Source organism: Hippocampus zosterae, chromosome 18 (assembly GCF_025434085.1).
Source record: "Hippocampus zosterae strain Florida chromosome 18, ASM2543408v3, whole genome shotgun sequence".
In the NCBI taxonomy this organism is placed as follows: Eukaryota; Metazoa; Chordata; class Actinopteri; order Syngnathiformes; family Syngnathidae; genus Hippocampus; species Hippocampus zosterae.
The window spans coordinates 12,705,491-12,728,305 of record NC_067468.1 but is presented as its reverse complement, the minus strand read 5'-3'; the positions used below and the strand labels follow the sequence as shown (position 1 = coordinate 12,728,305).

Genomic DNA, 22,815 nt, shown 5'->3' with positions numbered 1-22,815 from the left:
AACCACACAGACAGTAGTTCAAGTCAGGGGTTTCCTACTCTGTCGGCACACTCGGTACGATATTTCAAGCGCTAACATCTCAAAAATCCGTCGCGGTACGATGACGACTAAATGTGAAGCATCGGTTCCCTGCACCATGCTCCTGTAAAGATTTGCAACAGCAAGTACGCGTATTTTATGTAATTTAAGGTACTGTATTGCTTTGATTGTGTTATTCTTGTCATTTCTGCTAAACCGTGTTTCTTACTACTCTTTGTAGTATTTCTGACGTGCCACGAGTCGCGAGGAAAAATGTCTCAACACTTCGACCTTCAAACTTTCCTATTCCAGTCTCCACTCATTATAAAACACGCGCAGAAGTCTTATTATGATGCTATAGAACCCCCTTCTATGTTAATTGTTATTAAGCTGTGACATTTCAATTCATTCGTATGGAGACAGTTCGAATCAAATGTGCGCTAGAATTTAATGCACGTCACTTAATTTTCATCATATTAGGACAGTGTTATAAAACAAATAATGCATCTCATTTAATTGTTACAGTAAATATTTTTTTAAACAGGAGTCATTGTTTTCGTTGATAGAACAATGGAACAATTACCCAAATATTGTGTGTCAGACCTTGTTTTTTTGTTTTGTTTTTTTTGGTATGGCGGAGATGAGATTAAACCAGGAAGAGCATGATCAGATAGAATTTTTAGTTCACACTCGAAAGTGTACAAAGGAGACCTCATGCGGGCTCACCCGCTGCTTTGCTGCAGTAAAAGAGGTGTGAGTTCAGCTGCATCTGCAGGATGTGATGTTACAGTGTCCCATTGACCACCTGTGCTCGACGTTTTCTGCATGACTTCCCCTCCAAGCAGCTCCATCAGCATCCCACATCGGAGCCGATGTGCTCTACCACAGTTGAGTCTGATCCTATCAGCTTGCCAGGAAAGTCTGCCTGACATGCTTTGAAAGCCTGTAAGGAGTTTAAAATGGGATGCTGTGGCGGTCCACTGTCTGACCTGAACATATTTGGATATCATATCGTCTCTGGACGTGTGCCTCATTGATTTGGTTTGTGATATTTATGGCAATAACAAGTTGGACTACGGCCCATCCAAAGCATCCACACAGCATATATAACACATCTGTTCTTATCAGAATGCAGAAACTGCTGCTCGCTCAAGGATAAATAAAAACATTCATTCATTCATTCATCTTCCGAGCCGCTTGATCCTCACTAGGGTCGCGGGGGGTGCTGGAGCCTATCCCAGCTGTCATCGGGCAGTAGGCGGGGGACACCCTGAATCGGTTGCCAGCCAATCGCAGGGCACACAGAGACGAACAAACATCCGAGCTCACAATCACACCTGGGGACAATTTGGAGTGTTCAATCAGCCTGCCATGCATGTTTTTGGAATGTGGGAGGAAACCGGAGCACCCGGAGAAAACCCACGCAGGCCCGGGGAGAACATGCAAACTCCACACAGGGAGGCCGGAGCTGGAATCGAACCCGGTACCTCTGCACTGTGAAGCCGACGTGCTAACCACTGGACTACCGGGCCATAATAATAAAAACAATTACTAGAAATGTTTTAACAGTGCGACCTAGGGCTGCATGCCACTGACTTTTATTCTTTATTCTTCATTTATGATAACAATATTACGCCGCATTCCGTTTTGGGGCCGAGACTGCGGTATGCTTCTCCCCTTTCAGCTCACGGAGAGTTCTTCACAGCCATTGGCATTGAAAGACGGGCTTTAGAGTGCTTGCGTCTGCGGTCTTTTGTTACTCCAGAGATTGTCTGTACTTGTGCGCTCTAAGGTTCAGCGGCACAGTTCACAGTCTGCAATGTGGGAGGTGGTGAGTCCACGATAAAGTCAGGTGGTCTGGTATATGTGTTCAATCAATGGACTGGGAGGAATCCCCAAACATCATCATTGTATGTGCACTTCACTTGGAATAAAAGACGGTAAAGTGCTGGTACAAGATGTATGCCTACCTCCTACTGGCTGATATGGGCTATTACCAGTTTTTAAATAAAAATACAGGTACAGTAATAGCCTGCAAGGCTATTGTGATAATTTTGATATCAAATAATCTATCAGTCTTTTCCAATTTGAGCTGAAAAAAAAAGCTCCATCTCGATATGATCCAATTGTATTTAAAAGTTATGTTTCTATTTTTTTGTGTTGGCTCGTTAGCCATGGCGACGAATCATTTGAGCCGACTGCATCCGCTGCTCTGTCAGTCCTTGCGATCGCTCCGGTGTGCCCCCGCCATCCCCGCGACGCTCAGCGCCCCACCTTTGTTCCGAAATGGCCCGTGCCAGCCTGCCGCGTGCGTGCGGCTCTATGCCACCAAGAAGGCTAAAGGTTAGTGTGGAGTGACTTGCGGGCGCCGTGTCTCTCGCTGAACGACCTTTCTCATTTTCCTCCCCCCAGCCAAGACAAAGGGACAAGCGGCCAAGGTGAATATTAGCGCCGCTCTGGTGGAAGACATCATCAGTCTGGAGGAAGTGAAGGACGACATGGCGGCTGTTCTCAATGCGCTCAAAGATGACTTCACACGTAACCTCAGCATCAGAACCTCACCCGGTATTGTCTCATGTTGTACGATTATCAGCCACACTTGCAACTTGACTGCCACAAAATACTTTGATTTGATTTTTTTTTTTTCAACTTACAAATCCACACGCAGTCCTTGTTTGCATCACAGAGTGCCCCGTATGACCTTACCTTGACCCCACTTTGACCATGATTTCCCCAACTACATCCAGGTCGTGACCCGGTGCCTCCGGCCTGGAAAGATGGTAGCTTGGTTTGGGGATGAGGGTCAGAGGGGGATGAAATGGAAGGCCAAATGGGCGGAAGGCGATCGTTTTATTCTCCTTGGCGATATGCAATTTCTGTTGCTTTTGCATGTGCCGAAGCAGCAATAGAAAACCAAAAGTCCTTAAATGGTCAATTTCTTATTTGTCCTTCTCCTGACCGCCTTTCTTCTTCTTCTTCACATTTTGGCTCAAACATTTTTAATGACGAGCACGAAAGAAACTCTCATTTCCATCCGCTTCCTCGGCCTCCGTCCCTTCATCCATCCATCTGTCCGTCCGCCTCGCTTCTGTCCAGCTGCACGGTAATCCGGGGAGGCAGCCCGGGACTTAAGGTTTGACAGCGGGGATGAGATGTTGGAATGGAATGACGTCAGTTGTCCGGAGCGAGCGAGCGTGCGTGTCTCGTGCGCAAAAGCGTACGTGTGTTTACCGCAACTTTCTCATCTGGATTTAATCAGGAGTAAGTGCGGCTCGAGCTGTATGAAAGTGTGTAGAAAGCCAGAGATCGATAGAAGGAGAACATTCGCCGAGTTGTTGAAGGTCAAAGCTCGGTTGCCAGGGCGACTTCCACGCAGCAGCATCCTGTCGGGTTGCTTTGAAGGATCGGTTTGACTTGTCGGGAAACGGACGTCTTCGACGCAGTCATCGATCAGTCGGGCGCCAGCCTTCAAAAAGAAGATAGAACGGTTAGATTTGCAAGTGGTGCGTTTGCCCTCAGCGAATACCTGAGAAACGTTTGGCACAGCATAAGATGACTTTTGCTGTGCAGATTGTTTTCCTCATTTATTATTTCTCTATATTCGTAACACAGGCTTAGCTTTTTTTTTCTGGGAATATTAAAATTAATTTTTCATTTGTCTGACTTTCCTGAATGAGTGAAAAATGTTCCCTCCCCCCCAATGTTGCCCTTTTCAATATTGTTATGGAATGCGGTAAAGAAAAAAAAGTTCGATTTTGTAAGAGTGAGCCAAGAAAATGAATAATAATATAATATATATTATTATATAATAATATAACAGAGGGGGCGGCCCGGTAGTCCAGTGGTTAGCACGTCGGCTTCACAGTGCAGAGGTACCGGGTTCGATTCCAGCTCCGGCCTCCCTGTGTGGAGTTTGCATGCTCTCCCCGGGCCTATGTGGGTTTTCTCCGGGTGCTCCGGTTTCCTCCCACATTCCAAAAACATGCGTGGCAGGCTGATTGAACACTCTAAATTGTCCCTAGGTGTGAGTGTGAGTGCGAATGGTTGTTCGTCTCTGTGTGCCCTGCGATTGGCTGGCAACCGATTCAGGGTGTCCCCCGCCTACTGCCCGGAGACGGCTGGGATGGGCTCCAGCACCCCCCGCGACCCTAGTGAGGATCAAGCGGCTCGGAAGATGAATGAATGAATGAATGAATGAATATAACAGAGGTTTCATTCCATTCATACCCAATTCAGTAATGGGATACTTTCAAATGGAAAAAGTAAAATCAATACAGAACATTCAGTTTCATGAATGTGAAAGATCAATGTACTGCCCATTCATTGTTCTGGTCAAAGGCTCAACCCCATTTTTTTTTTTCCGTTTATCATCATGTTCATGTTTTCTCACATCTTAACTGATGTGGTCGAGATTTCTGATATCCTCCCTGCCAGATCTCTTACCTCTGTCTCTCTCTCTCCTGGTAAAGAAATGGCCGCCTGTCTGGCCGGCGTAAGTGCTAACAGATGTTGTCGGTGCACATTGTCAAGGCACAAGTAACAAAGCCGGACAGGCAGAAGGTCAGAGCTACGAATCGGAAACCCTTGCGACCGTATTTGTACTCGCAATATCTTCTTCTTGTACCTGAGCCTCGGAATCAAACAATGAAACGGTGACATTAAGGAAATGACTGTCACCTCTCTTTCTGCCCCCCCACACACACCTTCGCACACCGCCAGCAGTGTCATGAGTTGCAACCTCCGCAGCCTAAGCAGGCACAGAGTGATGTAAGGCAGAGGTGGAAGAGAAAGGAAACAACTGCGTCTGAGGTTAGCCAGATGGAAGGAGAGGGGAATCGAGGGGAGATGCGGGGGGGGGGGGGGGGGGGGGTTCGAGGTCAACACACCTTTGCTTCGCTCATCACTGAAGCGAGAAGAGGTGCTCGTCATAAATAAACAATTATTTTCTTGAGCCGCATTCGTTATCGGTCCCTTTCTGACCAGATGATTAATTGCCTGCTGAAAACGAGGGCCGCTTTCCTGCACCTTTTCCATCTCTCCCTGCTTGTAACACACCCGATCCAAATGATCAGCTCATCAGCAAGCTTTGCGGGAGCCCGATAAAGATCCTGATCATTTCAGTCTGGTGTGTTGCGGCAGGAAACCATGAAGGGTGTAATGGCGATGGAGGACTGGAGTTTGCCACCCGCCCTCGAAAAAGATGATCCCTAGCAATCATCCCAATGTAGCACACCACGTGATAATCATTTGGGATCATCTTTTCTTTTTGTAATATTTTTAAGAGTGGTTTTTAGCTCCCAGAACTGCTCGGACACGTTGTCGGTCTGACGAATTGTCAATTTTAATATTTACGATGGCAAAAAGTGTGTTTGGTTCACGTGGCAAAGATAGCCAATTAGGGAGCGCGCAAAGTCACTTTGTTGCTAGCAGCCGTTTGTGATGAGTGTGTGTGGGTTTTTTTGGGGGGGGGGGGGTGAGGGGTCGCCGGTGAAAAAGAAACAATGGTAATAATGTTGACAAATGTTTAGTCATGTGTACATGTGCCATGTTGTATAGGAGCTCTGGACCACATTGTGGTGTCAACGCCAGATGGGAAGTTCCCTCTCAACCAGCTGGGCCAAGTCTCCATGAAATCCCCTCAGCTCATTCTGGTCAATATGAGCAGCTACCCCGAGGTAAGATAATCACTCACACACCAACAAACGTGTGTCTTTTTTTTTTTTTTTCACTGGCACGCGCGTGTAGATGCTAGCAAGCTAGCTCGGGTATGGTGCGGTTCATGTAAGTATCGGCGTAACAAAAAAAAATAATCGGGGATGACTCATTTGTTTGTTTGAGTAACTTTTAGAAGCAGGCTGTTCCCCAATGCCAGATGACGACACCATACAGTATTTTTTTTTCATTCTGGGGGCTTTCAGAATTGCTTTTGAATATGGCCTGAATATGGTTCTCTCAGCACGCACTTTTTCTTCTTTCTTTTTTTTATTAATTAGTTCTTCCAAAGCACATGTGATAGCACTCCAAAACGTTTCTTGGAAATTTGCGACATTTTCTTTTTCATCCTGCTGACTCACAAACAAACAAACTGCGGGGAAAACCGTACCTCTGGTCTTGGTTCTTTGGCGCTGTGCGAAAGGTAATAACCTGAGGCTTGAAGTGGAGCCAGAGCAGACATATGAAACCTGACCTCAGTGTCTCACTCCAACTTTGTCTCATATGCTAATTGATGGATCACTCGAGGAGTCCTTTGTTCTGGAGTGAAAGATAGCACCATGAACTTGAACGGTGTGCGTGTGCTTATATGTGCATAGATACGTCTGTGTGTACGCTGTCACCGAATAGGAAATGACCTCATTTTACCCCCAGGTTAGGAAGGAATGGATTATTTTTCTTTCTTTCCTTTTTTTTTTGAATACCCTCCTTTCCTTTCTTCCCTGATACAACACTGTACTAATCACAGCTCTGGTTCATCCACTAGGCTTATAGTGTCCAGACTTTTTCCAGACTGGTGGTCTGGAAAGTCAAAGCGCCCCCCCCCCCCTTTCTTTTACTTTTTCAGTACAATTAAGTGATTACACAATCATCCATCCATCTATTTTCCATATATTGCCTTCTTCTTCTTGTTTTCATTTCACTCACAATAGAACTCCTGACCTGCCAGGAAATTGAACAATTAACGCAACAATATTTAGTAATGACTCTTTCAATGAGCTCACCGAAATCATGCAGGTGGAATCATGACTTAATACTCGCCCTAATACTTAGAGTTGTAGCATTTGTTCTGTTTCTTACAGCTGCGAGGGTGGCGTGAATTCATAAGTTGTAAAATGGGGGAAAAAAAGTAAGAAATATACATCCCTTCCATGCTCATTAAAAAAAAAATATACGCACACATGTCCCCCGCAGCTATTTGCGTTAAAACTCACCTATCTCTAAAAATGCCACAAAATGGCGCCGAAGCCGGAAAAGTAGTACATCAATTTCAATGAACCATGTTAAAGTGAAATATCTCGACTGAGAGGCACGCTTTTTATATCTACGAAGAGTTAAGATTAGCTTGGGTCGTTACGGAGAGTCATTACTACATCTGCATCAACTGACATGAGCATTGATGATTTTTTTTTTGTTGTATCTACGAAGAGTTAAGATTAGCTTGGGTCGTTACGGAGAGTCATTACTACATCTGCATCAACTGACATGAGCATTGATGATTTTTTTTTTGTTGCTATTTATGGCAAGGCTAGCTCCAGGTTATACTTTCTCGTCACCGCGCAAAATGACTTGATTGTACACCGATGCTAACCTTGTAATCTTATTTTGTAAACCCGGAACCCCCCCCTGTGCTTGGCCTATGACAACGCTCGGCCAGCCAGTGGTCCTCTGGTAAGTGTTTATAAGCAGCGACTCTTAACCGCAGACCACACGCGCGCTCAAGCAGATACACAACACAGGCAGTACTCTGGCGTGCAAGTTGCACATAGAGGTGAGGCCGGCGTGCCCGGAGCTAATAGGCTTATAATGACGCCGATCCATTACCGGGACTTCCAGATGCCCTTCAATTGTTTTCCAGTCATTTATTAACAAGCAGCAGACCCGTGTTTGGGTCGTAGGTGACTAGCACCAAAGCGCTCGTACACGCAGGCGGACAGCGAACCCGCATTCCTTTTCCTTTTCCTTCTTGGCTTCCAACGAGAGCCGCTTGCGTTTGATGTGAACATTCAGTGTAATTTCCTCTGGTCCTCACTTACATATTAACGAGAACCTGGCCTGAATATATATTTATTTCTTTTTGTACAAAAAAAAACAAAAAAAATACTCCATCAGGAGTGCGGAAGCGATGATGAATATGACGCTGAGAACGCTCAAACATCGGTATGAGCTGAATTTATCACTTGCCGCTCCAAGAGAGCAAGAAGAGGTCTGTTGCTCTCTGGGCGATTTCCGTAAAGGAAAAGAAACAAGAGCTGAATGAATGAATTCATTGCGCACAAATAAGTTCCTTTAATCTCGCTGCCATTTCTTTTCCACCCCCGAGTGGGAAACACCAGAAGGAGCTGTCTTGAAAGGAGAGAAGGGGGAGGGTTAAAAAAAAAAAAGGATATGCACATTTGTATGCATTTATAAACTCTTTGGAATGCTCAGCACAGGGAATTGTCATGCCGCAAAATTGTTTGGAAGTGATTTTCCTTTCTCCTGTATGCAAAGTCTGCAAAGTGCAGCATCTGGGAGGATGTTTACAATCTCTCGGCAATGCCCTCGTGTGTCCAAATGATCATTGTCAAGATTGCGCTTAGCTCTTTTTCTTTTCTTTTGCGTATTTATTTCTTTAATTTAAATCCGGGGTGTCCTACTTCCCTCCTAAACGTCATGCAGGATGCCGGATTTTATGGCTATCTGATGTCCAATCAGACTGACATTTGAGGTCGTTCCTGAAAGAAAGAGTTTGGATCGCAATACCGATCCAGTCGACAAAGCTCAGCTTCTCGTAATTACATGCGCAGGTGCGTGCGGTCAGCAACAACGTAAGAGCTCGACAAGAAGGAGCAACGCGAGCCTGCGGTGATTTCATCCGCAATGACTCCGCACCTGACGTGATTTCGAGTGCAACTAGGAGACTGTAGTGAGCGAATTGTGTCGTAATATATTGATAAGAGACAAGTACGGATAGATTGTATGACTTTTTTTTTTGCTTTCGAAAATATTCATTCATTCATTCATTCATTCATCTTCCGTACCGCTTGATCCTCACTAGGGTCGCGGGGGGTGCTGGAGCCCATCCCAGCCATCTCCGGGCAGTAGGCGGGGTACACCCTGAATCGGTTGCCAGCCAATCGCAGGGCACACAGAGACGAACAACCATCCACGCTCACACTCACACCTAGGGACAATTTAGAGTGTTCAATCAGCCTGCTATGCATATTTTTGGAAGGTGGGAGGAAACCGGAGCACCCGGAGAAAACCCACGCAGGCCCGGGGAGAATATGCAAACTCCACACAGGGAGGCCGGAGCTGGAATCGAACCCGGTACCTCTGCACTGTGAAGCCGACGTGCTAACCACTGGATACCGGGCCGCCCGCTTTCGAAAATAGTTTTATTGAATTGTATTTTTTCATGTGTACATGTTCGGATGAGGCCTCAAATGTTTATTTATTGTTTGATCGACCATATGAGCAGTTTCATGGCTTACTTATTCCCGTTTCAATACAATATTAACATCGTAGCAAAATGGCTTTCAAGGAGGACTTTTTTTTCCTCCTAATTTCAAGCCGTTTCTTTTTGTGTGTGTGCGTGTGTGTGTGTCTGTGTGAAAGCAAGCTCTCTTGTTGGGTCACTGTGGGTCAGCGCCCTGCCCTGCAGCCTCTCCCAAAGGACTGGCGCTGACAGTGGCCCAAGGCACTTCCACACTATATGGGCAGCCACACACACACACACACGTTGCCCACTCGAACACACACAGCATACAGAACATCTTAATGACTGCCAGCTGGAGAAAGACCACTACCTGCAGTTGTAGCTTTGATTTTTTTTTTCATTCACCCCACCTTTCCTGTGCATGTTCTTGCCTCTGTGTGTGTGTGTGTGTGTGTTGGTTTGCGCGTGGCCTCAGGCGACGGCAGCAGCTACCCGTGCCCTGAGAGAGAGTAGCATGAACCTCAACCCTGAGGCGGACGGGACAATCATCAAGGTGCCTGTTCCGAAGTGAGTCTCTTCTACACACACGTGCCCGCACCAACACAAGACTCCTGCTAACAGCCAGTTAAGTGCATACAAACCGCACTACAAATGACACTGAAGACACCGAAAGCTACGTTAGCACCGCAGCTCAGTAAATGGTTCAGTTGTTACATCTCGGCAATGACGTGATGTCATCTTGAGTGGACATGAAGTGAGATCGAGGAGCGTTGCCCTTCATTCATTCATTCATTCATTCATCTTCCGAGCCGCTTGATCCTCACTAGGGTCACAGCTGTCTTCGGGCAGTAGGCGGGGGACACCCTGAATCAGTTGCCAGCCAATCGCAGGGCACACAGAAACGAACAACCATTCGCACTCACACTCACACCTAGGGACAATTTAGAGTGTTCAATCAGCCTGCCACGCATGTTTTTGGAATGTGGGAGGAAACCGGAGCACCCGGAGAAAACCCACGTCGGCCCGGGGAGAACATGCAAACTCCACACAGGGAGGCCGAAGCTGGAATCGAACCCGGTACCTCTGCACCGGGAAGCCGACGTGCTAACCACTGGACTACCGGGCCGGAGCGTTGCCCTGTATCTTCAAAATATTTCTACCTCCTCCCGCTTCGCTATCCCAACGAAATGAGATGACAAAATGAGTCCTTACACAGTTGCTTAAAAAAAGCGAGTTAATTTCTCGAACTGGTCCCAATATTTGAAGAGTAAATATTGCACTATTATCAGTGTAAAGGCGTGAAGTTGTCATCATAATTCTACGAGTGAAATATAAATGATCCAGAGGAAAGAAAAAAAAGTTTTACTGCAAGAACCGACTTAGTTTTGTCATGTGTGCCTGCCCATTAATTTGAGTCTTTCCATGCAGTCCTTTGCTGTCTATATTGTGCACATTTGCATATAAGATGGAAAGCAAGCCCGTTTGTTGATGTGCGTGCCTTTTTCCCGGGCGGACGCAGCACCAGCAGCAGCAGCAGGTGTTATTCTGATGGAGTAGGGACACATGCGTCGGACCGCTCCCCCAAAACACAGCCACCCGCCCCCTCCAATCAGCCCCGGCACGCTCCCGAGCCGCCATTTGCATCTGCAAAGAGAAGAAGAAGGCGCCCGTTGATTCGCGGCGCAATCAGCAATTAGAGCGTATTGTTTGCAATAAATAGATGCTACTCGTGGATTGTTTGCAAATAGTCGGCGAGGCTCGAAAACGGCAATTAAGGACAAAGGAGCAGAATGACACGGCGAGTCAAATTTTCCGAATGATTAAAACAAAGGGAGGTGATTGCAAAAAGTTGTCGGGTTGATGAACGTTTCACTTCTGGAGTGAAACCTCCGGGGGGAGTGATTGTTTGTAAAATAGCAGTTAGAAACTTTTGACAAAATAACAGCCTCATTTTCGCACTTTGCTGGGCGTTTGTTTTAAAGGTATAATGAAGGGCGAGTTGGGTCAGATCCACTTAAGGACGTTTGAAGTGATCCAACTTGAATCACGCTCAATAAGAGCGCAGCACTTCGTCAAGTTGGAACCGTTAATTAACCAACGCGAATACAAATGATGGATTGTTGTTTGTTCCTCCAGCCACACGGGGGCGTTTCGTTGTATCTTTATGGCCTTAGAAGTGCTTTTCGTTCAAATATTTTGGCTCGAGTTGTACGTTAGCATGGTGCGAGTTGCGCGCGGACGCACTGACCGTTTATCCTCCATGCCGTCTGTCCGCAAACCTCAGAACATAATTTTCTGGATTCGTACAAGATCAGTAGCTCAAGTTGAATCCACATTGGCCGGATTTATAACATTGAACATGTACAGACGGCACCTTGCGGTCCACTTAAATACGGTCTGCCGTTCGCCAAAGTCAGCTGGGATTCGGGTCCGCTTCTCTGCTGAACTGTGGCAGAGAAAACCCAAGGTGTCTTGAAATCGCTAACCTCCGCTTAGCGATCATGATTCCTTGACCGCAGCTGTGAATGGATCTCACGGGGGGGGCAAATGGTCAAAGGCTTGGCGGAGGCCCGCTTTCTCGGAGTAACTCACTGCTGCTCTGGGAAAAAAAAATTAGTCTAAAATTTTTCTATGGTCAGGGAAAGCCTGTTTAACATCACCGTCACACGTCTTTTAATTTAAAGGCGCAGGCCCGCTCTTATGGGCGGCCCGTTGGTCCAGTGGTTAGCACGTCGGCTTCACAGTCCAGAGGTACCGGGTTCGATTCCAGCTCCGGCCTCCCTGTGTGGAGTTTGCATGTTCTCCCCGGGCCTGCGTGGGTTTTCTCCGGGTGCTCCGGTTTCCTCCCACATTCCAAAAACATGCGTGGCAGGCTGATTGAACACTCTAAATTGTCCCTAGGTGTGAGTGTGAGTGCGAATGGTTGTTCGTTTCTGTGTGCCCTGCGATTGGCTGGCAACCGATTCAGGGTGTCCCCCGCCTACTGCCCGGAGACGGCTGGAGACGGCTCCAGCACCCCCCGCGACCCTAGTGAGGATCAAGCGGCTCGGAAGATGAATGAATGAATGAGGCCCGGGGATTCAACTTTTTTTTCGGGCCTTCTCCCTCGCAGAGTGACACGTGAGCACAGAGAGAACCTCGCCAAAACGGCCAAGCAGTTCAGCAACAAGGCCAAAGACTCCCTGAGGAGAGTGCGCTCAAACGCTGTGGCGCAAGTGAAAAAGGCCAAGGAGGGACACTCCGAGGACACCATCCGCCTCGTCGAGAAACAGGTACAAAGGACGTAATCGAAAAGGGGGCGGGGCCTTATCCGAGCGCGACTCCTCCGCCGCAACTGTCGCGTCTCTGTCGCCGCAGATTCAGCAAATGGCCGACGGCATCGTCGCAGACATCGACAAACAACTCGCAGCCAAGACCAAAGAGCTGCTCGGTTGAACGTGAGGAGACGCGTGAGCATCTGTTCGATTCAATACCTCGGCGTCTTTCATACGGCAACACAAACTCAATGGCAATAGGTTTTGGGACTCTTGTGTTTCACGTGTAAGCGGAAGATGGATCAAAACCGTGCGGTTCTGGACTACAACTTCCCTGACGGTGGCACAGATGTGAAATGAAATGAAAATGGCTCTCAAAAAACAATTATCGTTTCTGTGTGACAGCTTGAAAACGTAACAAATTAATTCGGGGCCTGGTTTTGACATGCGCACGACGACCATTCACCAAACTCCATTTACACTCGTCGCCAAGTTCCGAATTTAAGTCTTTCCGCTCGGAACGTCTTGGAGGTCTCGTAGTGGCAACGGACCGCTGTCGGGCGTCGTCGTGGTAACGTCATGTCAAAATGCGAGCAGCATATTCCCATTCTCATTCGTCCTTTAAACTATTGCAGCTCATGGGGATCATTTTGACAGTGTTTACGGGGTCGTTGTGTAATTGCGGCCCAGGAGGTTTTCTTTACATTGTTGCCACATCACGAGCAATGATGCACAAACAACGAACAAACAAAACCAGAAAAACCCCCCCCAAAACATCCTCCTTTTTGCCAACTTCAAATAAATTGAGCACTAGGAACAAATGGCTTTTTAATGGGATTTGTGGGCTTCCTCATCAACCATCTTGCCACAAGTCTGTCTGTTTATATAAAAACAAGCGCACCCGTCTGAATGTCAACTGGCTTTGTTTTTTTTTGTTTAGTTTTTTTTTCATCCCGCTTGCATTGTCAACGAGTCGCTAAGCATTTGCCTCGCGTTCGAGATTGAAAACGCATCTGCATGTCGACCGCACGTCTCAGTTCCCCCCTTTAAATGATTATTGATGGACCCTATTAAAAGCCAAACCGCTTTTTGTAGTGCGCGATGGTGCGTGCGTGATCGCTCTTATTTTCTTTTTCTCCGCTTTCAGTTTGAAGTCGACCCCCCCGCCCCCCCGTCCCCCACCTCCATTAGTTTGAGTGATAATGGACTTTTCCTGTGTGCGCGGATCTGACTGTTGGCACTACAATGGTCCATTTGGGTGGGGTGGGGTGGGGTGGGGTGGGGTGGGAAGAGGTCAGTGGGGGATTTTAATATTGCCTTTGTTTTGAAATTGCTGCATTTGGGGAAAAAAACAATATGGGACTTGTCTTGTTGTCCGATTGTATGACTCGGAGCAGAACCATTCGACTCCTGCTTTCCTCTTCCTGTGGGGTCGTCCTAAAATCTCGATCTGCTTCGGGTGCAGCGCAGCGTCATTCCATCACGCTTACCCTTTTGTTCAAAAACAAGGCGTTCGAGCGATAGTAGGCCTTCGTCCTTCAGCGCGGCGTCGCTTTAATGGGCTAAACAGAGCCCAGTCGTTGGATAAACACGAGTTTAGCGAAGGAGCGTCCGCGCAAGGGGACGCGGGCGGCCTCGCGTGGAAATGGCAGCGTTCGCCGCACCATTCCGTGTCCAGATGTCAGCAATTTTGGGGGCATTGTGTACCTTGGCCTGCAACAGAGGCTTCATGATCGATGGAGGGCTGAAAATCTCCACGTCTCTGGCGCAACAAACGCAGGCCAAGCGTGAGGAAATTGCTTTCAGCTGATAGCTTCATTTCGCTTGACATTTATCAAGTGGAAGACGGGTTCCTTTTTTTTTTTTCTTTTTTTTTTTCTTCGTTTGAATGTTTACCGCAAACGACACACCGTGTTCTCGGCTCGTGTGTGTGCTCACTCGGTAAACTTTTAGCGGGGGATTTGATAGCAGGGGCCTTTTGTTTGCTTTCTGTACACGGAAGGAATGATAACCACGCGTGCTGTGATAAACGGGATGTGCAAAAGTTTGCTAATCACTGCGCGATGAGCCACTTCAATAGGTACACCTGCACAATTTGAAAAACAACAACCAGATATGATGTCGATTGCGCTCTGCCTTTAGAAAGAAATGAATATTCACTGTAGACATTTTTTTTTTTACCCCCGCAGGAAATAATACAAAGTGGGTCTGTGAGACAGTTCTTCTTACTTTGAATGTAAGTTAGCCAAATTGTGACATCACAATTTGGCTAACTTACATCATAATCTGCCGATGACGTGACCAGCTGGGTTTTCACGAAGCTCCAGTGCTATTTTATCGCATCAAAGTCCAAATGGGAGCATGTGGTTGGAGATGCTAGCGTTAGCTTAGATGTTAGCGTTAGCTTCTGACGAACGGCGCACACGGTGCTGCCCCCACGAGTGTGAAAACGCTTTTATGGTCTTTGCGGAGACTCACTCAGCCTCACGTCGAAGAGATTCTGGGTTTGAATCTCAAGGCTTCTTGCTTTTTCTCCACTTGCTCTGCTCCCTCGCGCCTTCCCCAAAGATGCGAATGTTTGGTTTATTGAATTGTTTATCGGTGAAAGTCTGTTCACGCAGTGGATCGACTCGAGCAACCAGTCCGGGGTGTGTACGTAACTGGGCTCGACTTACAGAAGTGATTCAAAATGATTCTTCGAAGCAGCTCTCAATACCGAACATTTTGGTTGTGTCGGTGTTAGCTAACGTTGTGGCCGTGGTGTAGATCGGGTTAAAATACAAGTAGGGACATATTAAAGGGCAATTTGCACTCGTGGTGTTGCCGCGACAGCTTCCCATCATCCTCTTCTCTGTACTTCTGGATGCTGATTTCTGTGTGACTTATGTGAGAATAGCATGACGCTAACATGTAGCAAGCCACACACACATATGCAAACACACATCGCCGCTCTCTCCCCTCATTACCTCTGGAGTGCGAAAGAGTGCGCGAAGCTACCCCGAACATGTCATCGAGGCTCCAATCAGCGCATGAATATGAAAATAAAGCTCTCCAAAGGGGACACTCATTGCGCGGCAAATGGCTGCTTATGCAAATTCAATTGAAAAGAATCCGATGTTGGGCAAGAGCTCCTCTGACCTTTTCAGTCCGCTCACACGGGCCCCGATTAATATTTATAGATGTAATTGGAACGAGCTCGGGTGGCGCGAGGCCTTGTTCCGACGCGGTTAGACACATGTCGGCCGTGCGCCCGCTACAGGTGGACGCGCTTACATTCTGCGGCGAACCGAGATTGCTTTTAAGGAGGAAGTTGGACATCCTCATAATCAAGTAAACTAATAGCGGGCAGTGAGAGTGTTTCCTTCCGCCGCATTCGGCGTGTCAGTCATTGGCAGAATTGCTCCTGTCTGTCTGTCTGGTCTGCGAGCTATTTGGATGGAGCGGAACGTGCGTCCACACAGTGAAGCCCACTTGACGTTTAGTGTGCACCGCAAAGCCCCCTTTTTTTGTGGGGGGGGGGGGGGGTAGTGCTCCCCCCTTTCAACTGACGTGCTTTCCACACACCTCCCGTCTTGCCGACGTGAACAAAGCCTTCCTCAGTCCAAAGTGGCCCAATCTCAAATGATTAGCGGCATGGGAGGAATTACATATTTAGCTTTACGTCCGTCACCATTTCCTCCCCGCTGCCTGATCTGAAGTGACTGGCGACTGGTCCCCTCTATGTCGCGCTATCTCCGTGAGGCTAAGAAGAACCCCCCCCCCGGCGCACCCCCCACCCCCCAGGAGACGAGTGTAATCAAGCGCCTCCAGCAGTGTGGAAGATGAGAGGTGCAGGGTGGACCCTGATGACAATGGACCCGATGGCAATTATATATTTTCATCTATCTGAACCCTTTTCGTATCAGGACCCCCCCAGCCCCCCACGGTGTTCATACTAAATTTATGAGGAAAAAAAAAAAGATGCAGTGGTCGACCGTCATTCTATTTTGCCAGTGAATGCTTGCCGCAAATCTTTGTTCAAAACGACTCGGCCAGAAGAAAACTCATCATGTGGATCAACTCATTCAGTGCCCCTTGTGCAACCCTTCTTTACCCTACCGTGTGAAAATTTGGAATTGAATGACTTTTATTTTTAAAGGCAAGGTTTCCAAAAGCTCTTTTTTTTTAACTTGTTCTGTACGATGCGATTCACACACACACACACACACACTGAAACCTGTTGTAGTTCATCCTCTATACCATCAGCCCTCGCTCGTAAATAAAGCAGATGGACACCGCCAAAGCCATTGGACAGGAAGCCTGTTAATCTGCAATCCAATCCAACCCGAGTCAAGACTGAAACTCGGCTCAGCTTGACTGAGCGGGACCTGCGAGGAAGGAAGTGGAGAACTCAGGAAGCGGCGTTCAGAGCTTTCACCAGTCATATCCATCACGAGGGCTGGTGATGGAGGCATGATTCTGTGTGTGTGTGTGTGTGTGTGTGTGTGTCATATCCATCACACGGGCAGGAGAGCAGTCATTAGAGGGGCTGGGGCGCATTTTAACTAAACATCTTTTTCCATAAAATAAATGCTTCCAGGTTACCGCGGGTCCCGGAGAAGCCAGGTCGCCCAGCGTTTGCTGCCACTCATCTGATCTCAATTACCAGGCCCCGCCGGGTCACAGGCCTGCGCTGGATGCACACCGGAGAAGACAAGCAAGCAAGTGTGCCTTTCTCTTTTGCTTCCAATTGACACATCGCCACCCCGGCGTGAACCTTCCACCTCTTACGTTTCTCTTGACTGAGGCTGGTATTGGGACACACACGTTACGCTTAACGTGTGAGGACCCCCGAGAGGGCTGGGGGGGCGGGTGTAAAAATTAGAAATACGCCCCTGTCCACCACATCCATGTATTGAAATAAATTTTTAAAAACGGCTTGGGACCTAATTGGATTTCACCACTCACCCGGACTGGGATTTGAAGTCCGATCCTTGTGTCCAAAGTCAGTAACGTTCCCCACTAATTCACCCCCCCCCCCCCTCCACCAATATCCAATCTTGAACCCAGCCTGCTGGGTCAAATAACCCCACCTTGGGTAAAAGTAACTCAATCTGCTCAAAACCCGCTTCATACATGTATATGCATGTACACACACACACACACACAACACACACGCACGCGCGCGCACACACACGTACGTACTGTATCAGCGTAAACTCCGTGTGCATTTACATCTCTACATCATCATAGGATAATTGCTTCCTCATGCTTCCCTTTCTTCCCCCACGTGAATATTAATTACCAGAAGATGAAACCAACCCCTTTGGTCTGCAAGGTTGAGGTCAAAAGAGGAAAGAGGGGACCGTGTGTGTGTGTGTGTCTGTGTGTGTGTGTGTGTGTGTGTGAATGCGGGGGGGGGGGGACCTTGAGGCACTTAATTTGAGATCCAAATAGCGTACTTATAAATAAAATGTATTATTATTATTATTATTATTTATCTAATTGAACTTTTTGGAGGGGTTTGATGTATTTTTGATGTTGCTTTTTTTAAACAGCCCTTCTCCTGCTACGGAATGTATGCAAATCTGCATTTCATATTTTCAAATGGTCTCCACTTGAGTGAACACAATTCATGATCTTCGTTTGTAAATCGAGAAAACCGTAAGCAGGTCGTGTTGCATTTGTATGGGCGGGTGGATGGCGCCATCTAGTGACTTTGTGGAGACTGCAGGAAAAGGAAAATCAATAACAGTGATAAACATCAATCATTCACAGTGACTTATGTTTATCTTTCCATCCATCCTTTCTCACAAAAATAATGGACACTGATTTTACAATGTAAGAAGCAGACTTTTTATTTCCATAACTCTCCACAAGTGATTCCATTTTCAAGTGATCCCGTGTCCCATTATTGGGCTAGGGGGGCTTTTTCAAGGACAATGTGTACTTTTACAAATACACCATTATGAATACGTCACTGCATGCAGGAATCTGATAAGCGCCATATTTAAAAAAAATAAATAAACGGGATGTCCTCTAAAAAAGCATTTTGTTGAAGATATCACGCGGTTCTATCAAGATTTGTATTTTTTATGATTCTAGAATCATTATAATATTGTGCATGTGAAGTCAGGGAATTTTGACTTTTTTTCTGAGAAAATTTTGAATTACTTTAAAAGTTCATATTGCTTGTTAAAAATTCCCCTCGCTAGTATTGACCTGTCATCGTAAACAGGAACTCGAGTCTACGTCAAAAGGCCATTGAAAGTACAGTACATTCTTGGAATGCCCTTCAAAAAGCTCGTTTCGGTTCCCGTCCTACTTTTAGTCTATGATTTCCTCGAAGAGTGAACAATGACGAGGCAATAAAGTCGCTATCTTTTCCAACGCAATGGGATTTTATCCTAATTAGCAGTTTTGGTGATCGTTATCATTTGAGTCATTAAGCCACTTTGCTTTCAGTTGCATTATTATTGACTCAAGTGGTTCAAAAAGACAATTTGAGCTATTCCGCGTAGGAGATTCCTCTGGATGAATGATGCAACACAAAATACTAATCATAAAAAAAATGGAAGTGTCATTATTATAGCAATCAGTGCGATCAAGTTTGTCTTTATAAACTTTGAAACTCTGCTGAAATGTCAAAAGACCAAAGATGCGCTTCTTCCCACTGCCTCAAATCCATCGAGGAAGGCCGTTTCTCCGATGTCCGTCAGAAAAAAGCTTCTCTAGCGGACACTCCCTGCAAACGAGCACAAGATCCTTTTTGTAAGATTGTCATGATGACCAGAAAAATCTGTTGCATTTTATGAATTGGACTTGGTAGTTTCACGTGCCGATCTGGTTTTGGCTTCAGAGGACTTGTCCACCAGAGGACCTTCCAAAAACGTTCCCTGTTGGTGCACCTGGCGATCTGAAGACAGCCAAAGAAAATCTCCCTCAGATTTTCATTCCCGTTCTTGTAATTAGATACACGCATCTGAAGACTAATGAACTGCAACACTGTGCGCCGTTGTGGGATGGAAGTAGTCTTTTCCCGGCTAATCCCTGTGCCATCTGTCATTTACATCAAAATAAGGCGCTCCCTTTGCAAATTATGTTGCCGGAAAAGACCTAGAAGCTGCTTAGATAGGCCGGGAATCTGCTGAGTTCCTTCCCACAACGGCGCAAACACCCTCTCCCATTTGCGCTAGTCTAGCAGGATGCCAAAAGAAAGAAAGCTACACTCATGCGCAGAGTTAAACCACACTTTGCACTAAAATTCAGGTGTGCATGTAAATAGGCGTCACAGGTGTCCAAATCTGGCCTACCACATCATTTTTATAGCTCCCAAAATTTCGATTTTCATAGGAAATAAATTATAGTCTTCAGATTGTTCTTTGCCATGACAGTCATGACTCGAAAAAAGAGTCATGACTGTGAAAGTCATGATGATGTTGCTTTTTACAATACAATACAATACATGCTGATTTATTTTTGACACAGTTGATAGACAAATCGAGACGGTTTATTTTTCATTACCTTTTCTGCGCAGTTGAAGTACCACTATAATGAGGCCGATCAGTGCTATTCCAATACATGTGCCAAATGCAGTCTGGGTTACATTTGCATTGTTTGTGTGTTCCTTCTGTAGCGGTGTTTCATCTATTTAAAAAAAAAAAAAAGAACAACAAAAAAAACTGTTGTGGTTGATTTTGTTAGGAGATGATTTTTCATGTGATTGGTCACAAATTATGAAACAAACCAACATATGATAGACACATTGTCAGGGTTTTCACTTCCCCATTCAAGTTTGAAAACAATGCTGATTCATGACTCGGGTGACAATTTGGAAATTCTGCGGAATTTCCAGAAATCAGGTATTTACGTTGTCATATCGGTGATGCCAACTATTCTTTTCTGTTATTTATGAGAATGGCTTTTGTGAAAACGTTTTACAACAACTTTAAATCGAATGCGCATCACATGTCGCAAAAGTGGAAACTCGTGCATGGTAAATCCCGCTCACCTGGGATGTGAAAAGTCGCAGAGGAGCCGTTACTGTGAAAACTACACGTGTAGTTGTTTTTCTGCGATGATCCCACCCGTACCTGAGTGGTGATTCTGAAAAGGTGGTCCGCAGTTGTCACAACGGTAGTGCTGGCATTGAGCTTTTGACCGTGAGCGTCCTCCCAGGCCACCGTGGACACCGGGTAGCCCTCGGATCGGCAGCTTAACACGAGCTCGCCTCCAGCCGCCGACTTGGAAATGCTTTTTGTGACCGTTTTATAAGGTGCTGCGAGGTGGAGATAAAGCACACAATGCCCGTTCAACCATTAAATGTGAAATTATACACGCAAACAAATCTTTGGTCATACACCACGCTTACATCATCCTACACAGGTGGCAGGCACCCGCTAATCATGTTGAATCCAAAAGGTAAGCAGAGCTGCATTTTTCTTTTTTTTTTTAAATAGCAAAGATTGAAGTTAGCTTCTGCTAAATGACACATAACTACTTAATTACTCGAGATATGTTTGTCTCCAGGAGTGAAAATGTTTTTATTGTCTTTTTTTTTTTTTTTTTTGCCACACTATAGATTTGTATACAACGCGTCCTTGCCAGTTCTGCACCGTAGCTACAATCTAGCTCCCGACCCTGCGCGGACTTATTTTTTGCACATTTGCCGTACTGGTACGAAAGCCGTGTGTCAAGAAGTGTTCTTTACCAGTGACAGATAAATTAATGTGCTTGAAGTCAGCCCCATTCCTTGTCCGCACTAAGCACTGGTAGGTTCCCGTGTCGTTGATGCGAAGCCTGGACACCTGTAACAGTAAGTACAGTAAAACACACACATTCAGTTCCACTGTTGTTGTGTTGTGTGTTTGTGGTGTGGACTCATATTGGTACTTCAGTACATTGCATTATAGAGACATTTGGGTCTGCAAGATCCTGACCTGCAGCCTGGCCCAACCATCTTTAATCCCATCCATGAGGACCCTGGCGCGACCCCTGAAGTCCGGATGCTGGAAGGACATTTGCTCCTGCCCGTGATCCAGGCGGTACACCTCCCGAAAGCGATCCCCTGAGATCCAGTACCAGGCCATTGTCAAATTGTCATAGGGATACGGTGACAAAGGGTGGAAGCGGCAGCCCATCAACACGTCTCCTCCCAATTGGCCTCTGTATGAGGCTTGTTCAGCAGTCGTGGTTAGCGGGACTGCTGGAGAGGAGGCGAAAGGAAAGATTTCAAAGGACTGCAGTGGATTAAAAGTGTTTTTTTTAAATGTGCTTTGTGTCCATTTCAAATACCTTGGAGACAGGGCTGAAACACCAATTGCAAAATAAAGACTTTGGTCCAGTTCATTTAGAGCTGTGGGACAAAGGACAAAGGCAAGCGAGCAAGAGTCAGATGACTTTTTTCTAGGGGGGGTGCCTATCTCTTTTTTTTCCAGTATCACTTCATCTCTTCCTCAATTTGGGAAATTTTAAACTCCTTCATATATTAATTTAATACCCCAGATATTTTTTTCCAATAAAACAAAGTATTTATCGCAGCTTTACTGTAAAAGCAAATGTTAAGTGACTTTGATTTTTGGGAAATTCATGTAAATTTAAACCTACATAACTCGGACATTCGGGCTGTTCAATGGCCAGTGATGATTTGCCAATTCAGGTCATTCAAAGAGAAGAAACGAACAAACAAGAATTCCTGTCAGATCTTTTTTCAAATTAAATTAAATTAAATTAAATTAAATTAAATTAAATTAAAAAGCACAAAATTGGTCACTCAAATTGTCCCTAGGTGTGGGTGTGGGCGTGCATGGTTATTCGTCTCTATGTGCCCTGCGATTGGCTGGCAACCAATTCAAGGTGTCCCCTGTCTACTCCCCGAAGACAGCTGGGATAGGCTCCAGCACCCTCCGCGACCCTCGTGAGGATAAAGCGGTTCGGAAGATGAATGAACTTTGAAAGAAATTACGATCCATCCATCCATTTTCTATTCCCAGCTGTCTTTGGGCAGTCGGAGGGGGACACCGGAACCAGATGCCAGCCAATCGCAGGGCAACAAATTACTCTTCAATTTGATATCCAAAATACAACTTAATTTACTTCAAATTCTGATTAAAATAAATCAAGAAATAAATAAACGGGGTTTCTCTTCAACAATTATTCAGTCTCCTACCTTGTGTGTGAACTTGAGTCTTCTGTCCCGTCAAAGTTTCGAGCGCAGTATTTTGTTTCAACCGCGCCCATTTTTCGTGTGACGTCACAGCAAAGCTATATACTGGAATAAATTAATATCAAATGATATACAGCACAAATAAATATAAAATGAAGTATTGTGGGGGAAGTGTGTGTTTGTGAGTGTGTATGTGTTTATTAGTATATTTTTATTTTTTCGGAAATTACAGCTTTGTTTTACTTTGAAAAGACAAATCGGAAGTG

The 22,815-nt window shown here is 46.0% G+C and overlaps 2 protein-coding genes across 7 annotated transcripts; one reads left to right on the top strand and one right to left on the bottom strand.

Moving 5' to 3' along the window:
• Nucleotides 1-12: 12 nt before the first annotated feature.
• mrrf (mitochondrial ribosome recycling factor) lies at nt 13-17,284 on the top strand. 3 transcript variants are annotated; one of them, XM_052051681.1, is made up of 8 exons: nt 14-164; nt 2,191-2,361; nt 2,431-2,583; nt 5,575-5,693; nt 9,627-9,718; nt 12,264-12,423; nt 12,509-12,678; nt 12,709-13,167. In XM_052051681.1, the coding sequence occupies exons 2-7, from the start codon at nt 2,193-2,195 to the stop codon at nt 12,584-12,586; spliced, it is 771 nt and encodes a 256-aa protein (XP_051907641.1). In that variant the 5' UTR covers nt 14-164; nt 2,191-2,192; the 3' UTR covers nt 12,587-12,678; nt 12,709-13,167. The 3 variants fall into 3 exon arrangements, with proteins under 3 accessions (XP_051907639.1, XP_051907641.1, XP_051907640.1); XM_052051679.1 differs by lacking the exons at nt 12,509-12,678; nt 12,709-13,167 and adding an exon at nt 16,985-17,284 and having other exon boundaries at nt 13-164; XM_052051680.1 differs by lacking the exons at nt 12,509-12,678; nt 12,709-13,167 and adding an exon at nt 16,985-17,284 and having other exon boundaries at nt 74-189.
• Nucleotides 17,285-18,838: 1,554 nt separating this feature from the next.
• Nucleotides 18,839-22,629, bottom strand: LOC127591476 (programmed cell death 1 ligand 1-like). 4 transcript variants are annotated; one of them, XR_007959861.1, is made up of 7 exons: nt 22,553-22,629; nt 21,679-21,739; nt 21,324-21,589; nt 21,095-21,191; nt 20,478-20,662; nt 19,909-20,031; nt 18,839-19,129 (listed from the first exon to the last, which is right to left on the bottom strand). XR_007959861.1 is itself a non-coding variant. In XM_052051695.1 (7 exons), exons 2-7 carry the CDS (start codon nt 21,731-21,733, stop codon nt 19,116-19,118), a joined length of 822 nt encoding a protein of 273 aa, XP_051907655.1. In that variant the 5' UTR covers nt 21,734-21,739; nt 22,553-22,629; the 3' UTR covers nt 18,839-19,115. The 4 variants fall into 4 exon arrangements, 3 of the variants coding, with proteins under 3 accessions (XP_051907655.1, XP_051907656.1, XP_051907657.1); XM_052051695.1 differs by having other exon boundaries at nt 20,396-20,662; XM_052051696.1 differs by lacking the exon at nt 19,909-20,031 and having other exon boundaries at nt 20,396-20,662.
• Between the last annotated feature and the right edge of the window lie 186 nt (nt 22,630-22,815).

Excerpts from the sequence above, each read along its gene's own strand:
- LOC127591476 (XM_052051695.1), bottom strand. The coding sequence starts at position 21,733 with ATGAACTGGACCAAAGTCTTTATTTTGCAATTGGTGTTTCAGCCCTGT. Across the intron at positions 21,192-21,323 it reads ATGGTTGGGCCAGGCTGCAG|GTGTCCAGGCTTCGCATCAA; the intron begins GTCAGGATCTTG and ends TTACTGTTACAG. Across the intron at positions 20,032-20,395 it reads TGCGACTTTTCACATCCCAG|ATGAAACACCGCTACAGAAG; the intron begins GTGAGCGGGATT and ends TTTTTTAAATAG.
- mrrf (XM_052051679.1), top strand. The coding sequence starts at position 2,193 with ATGGCGACGAATCATTTGAGCCGACTGCATCCGCTGCTCTGTCAGTCC. Across the intron at positions 5,694-9,626 it reads ATATGAGCAGCTACCCCGAG|GCGACGGCAGCAGCTACCCG; the intron begins GTAAGATAATCA and ends GCGTGGCCTCAG. Across the intron at positions 9,719-12,263 it reads ATCAAGGTGCCTGTTCCGAA|AGTGACACGTGAGCACAGAG; the intron begins GTGAGTCTCTTC and ends TCTCCCTCGCAG.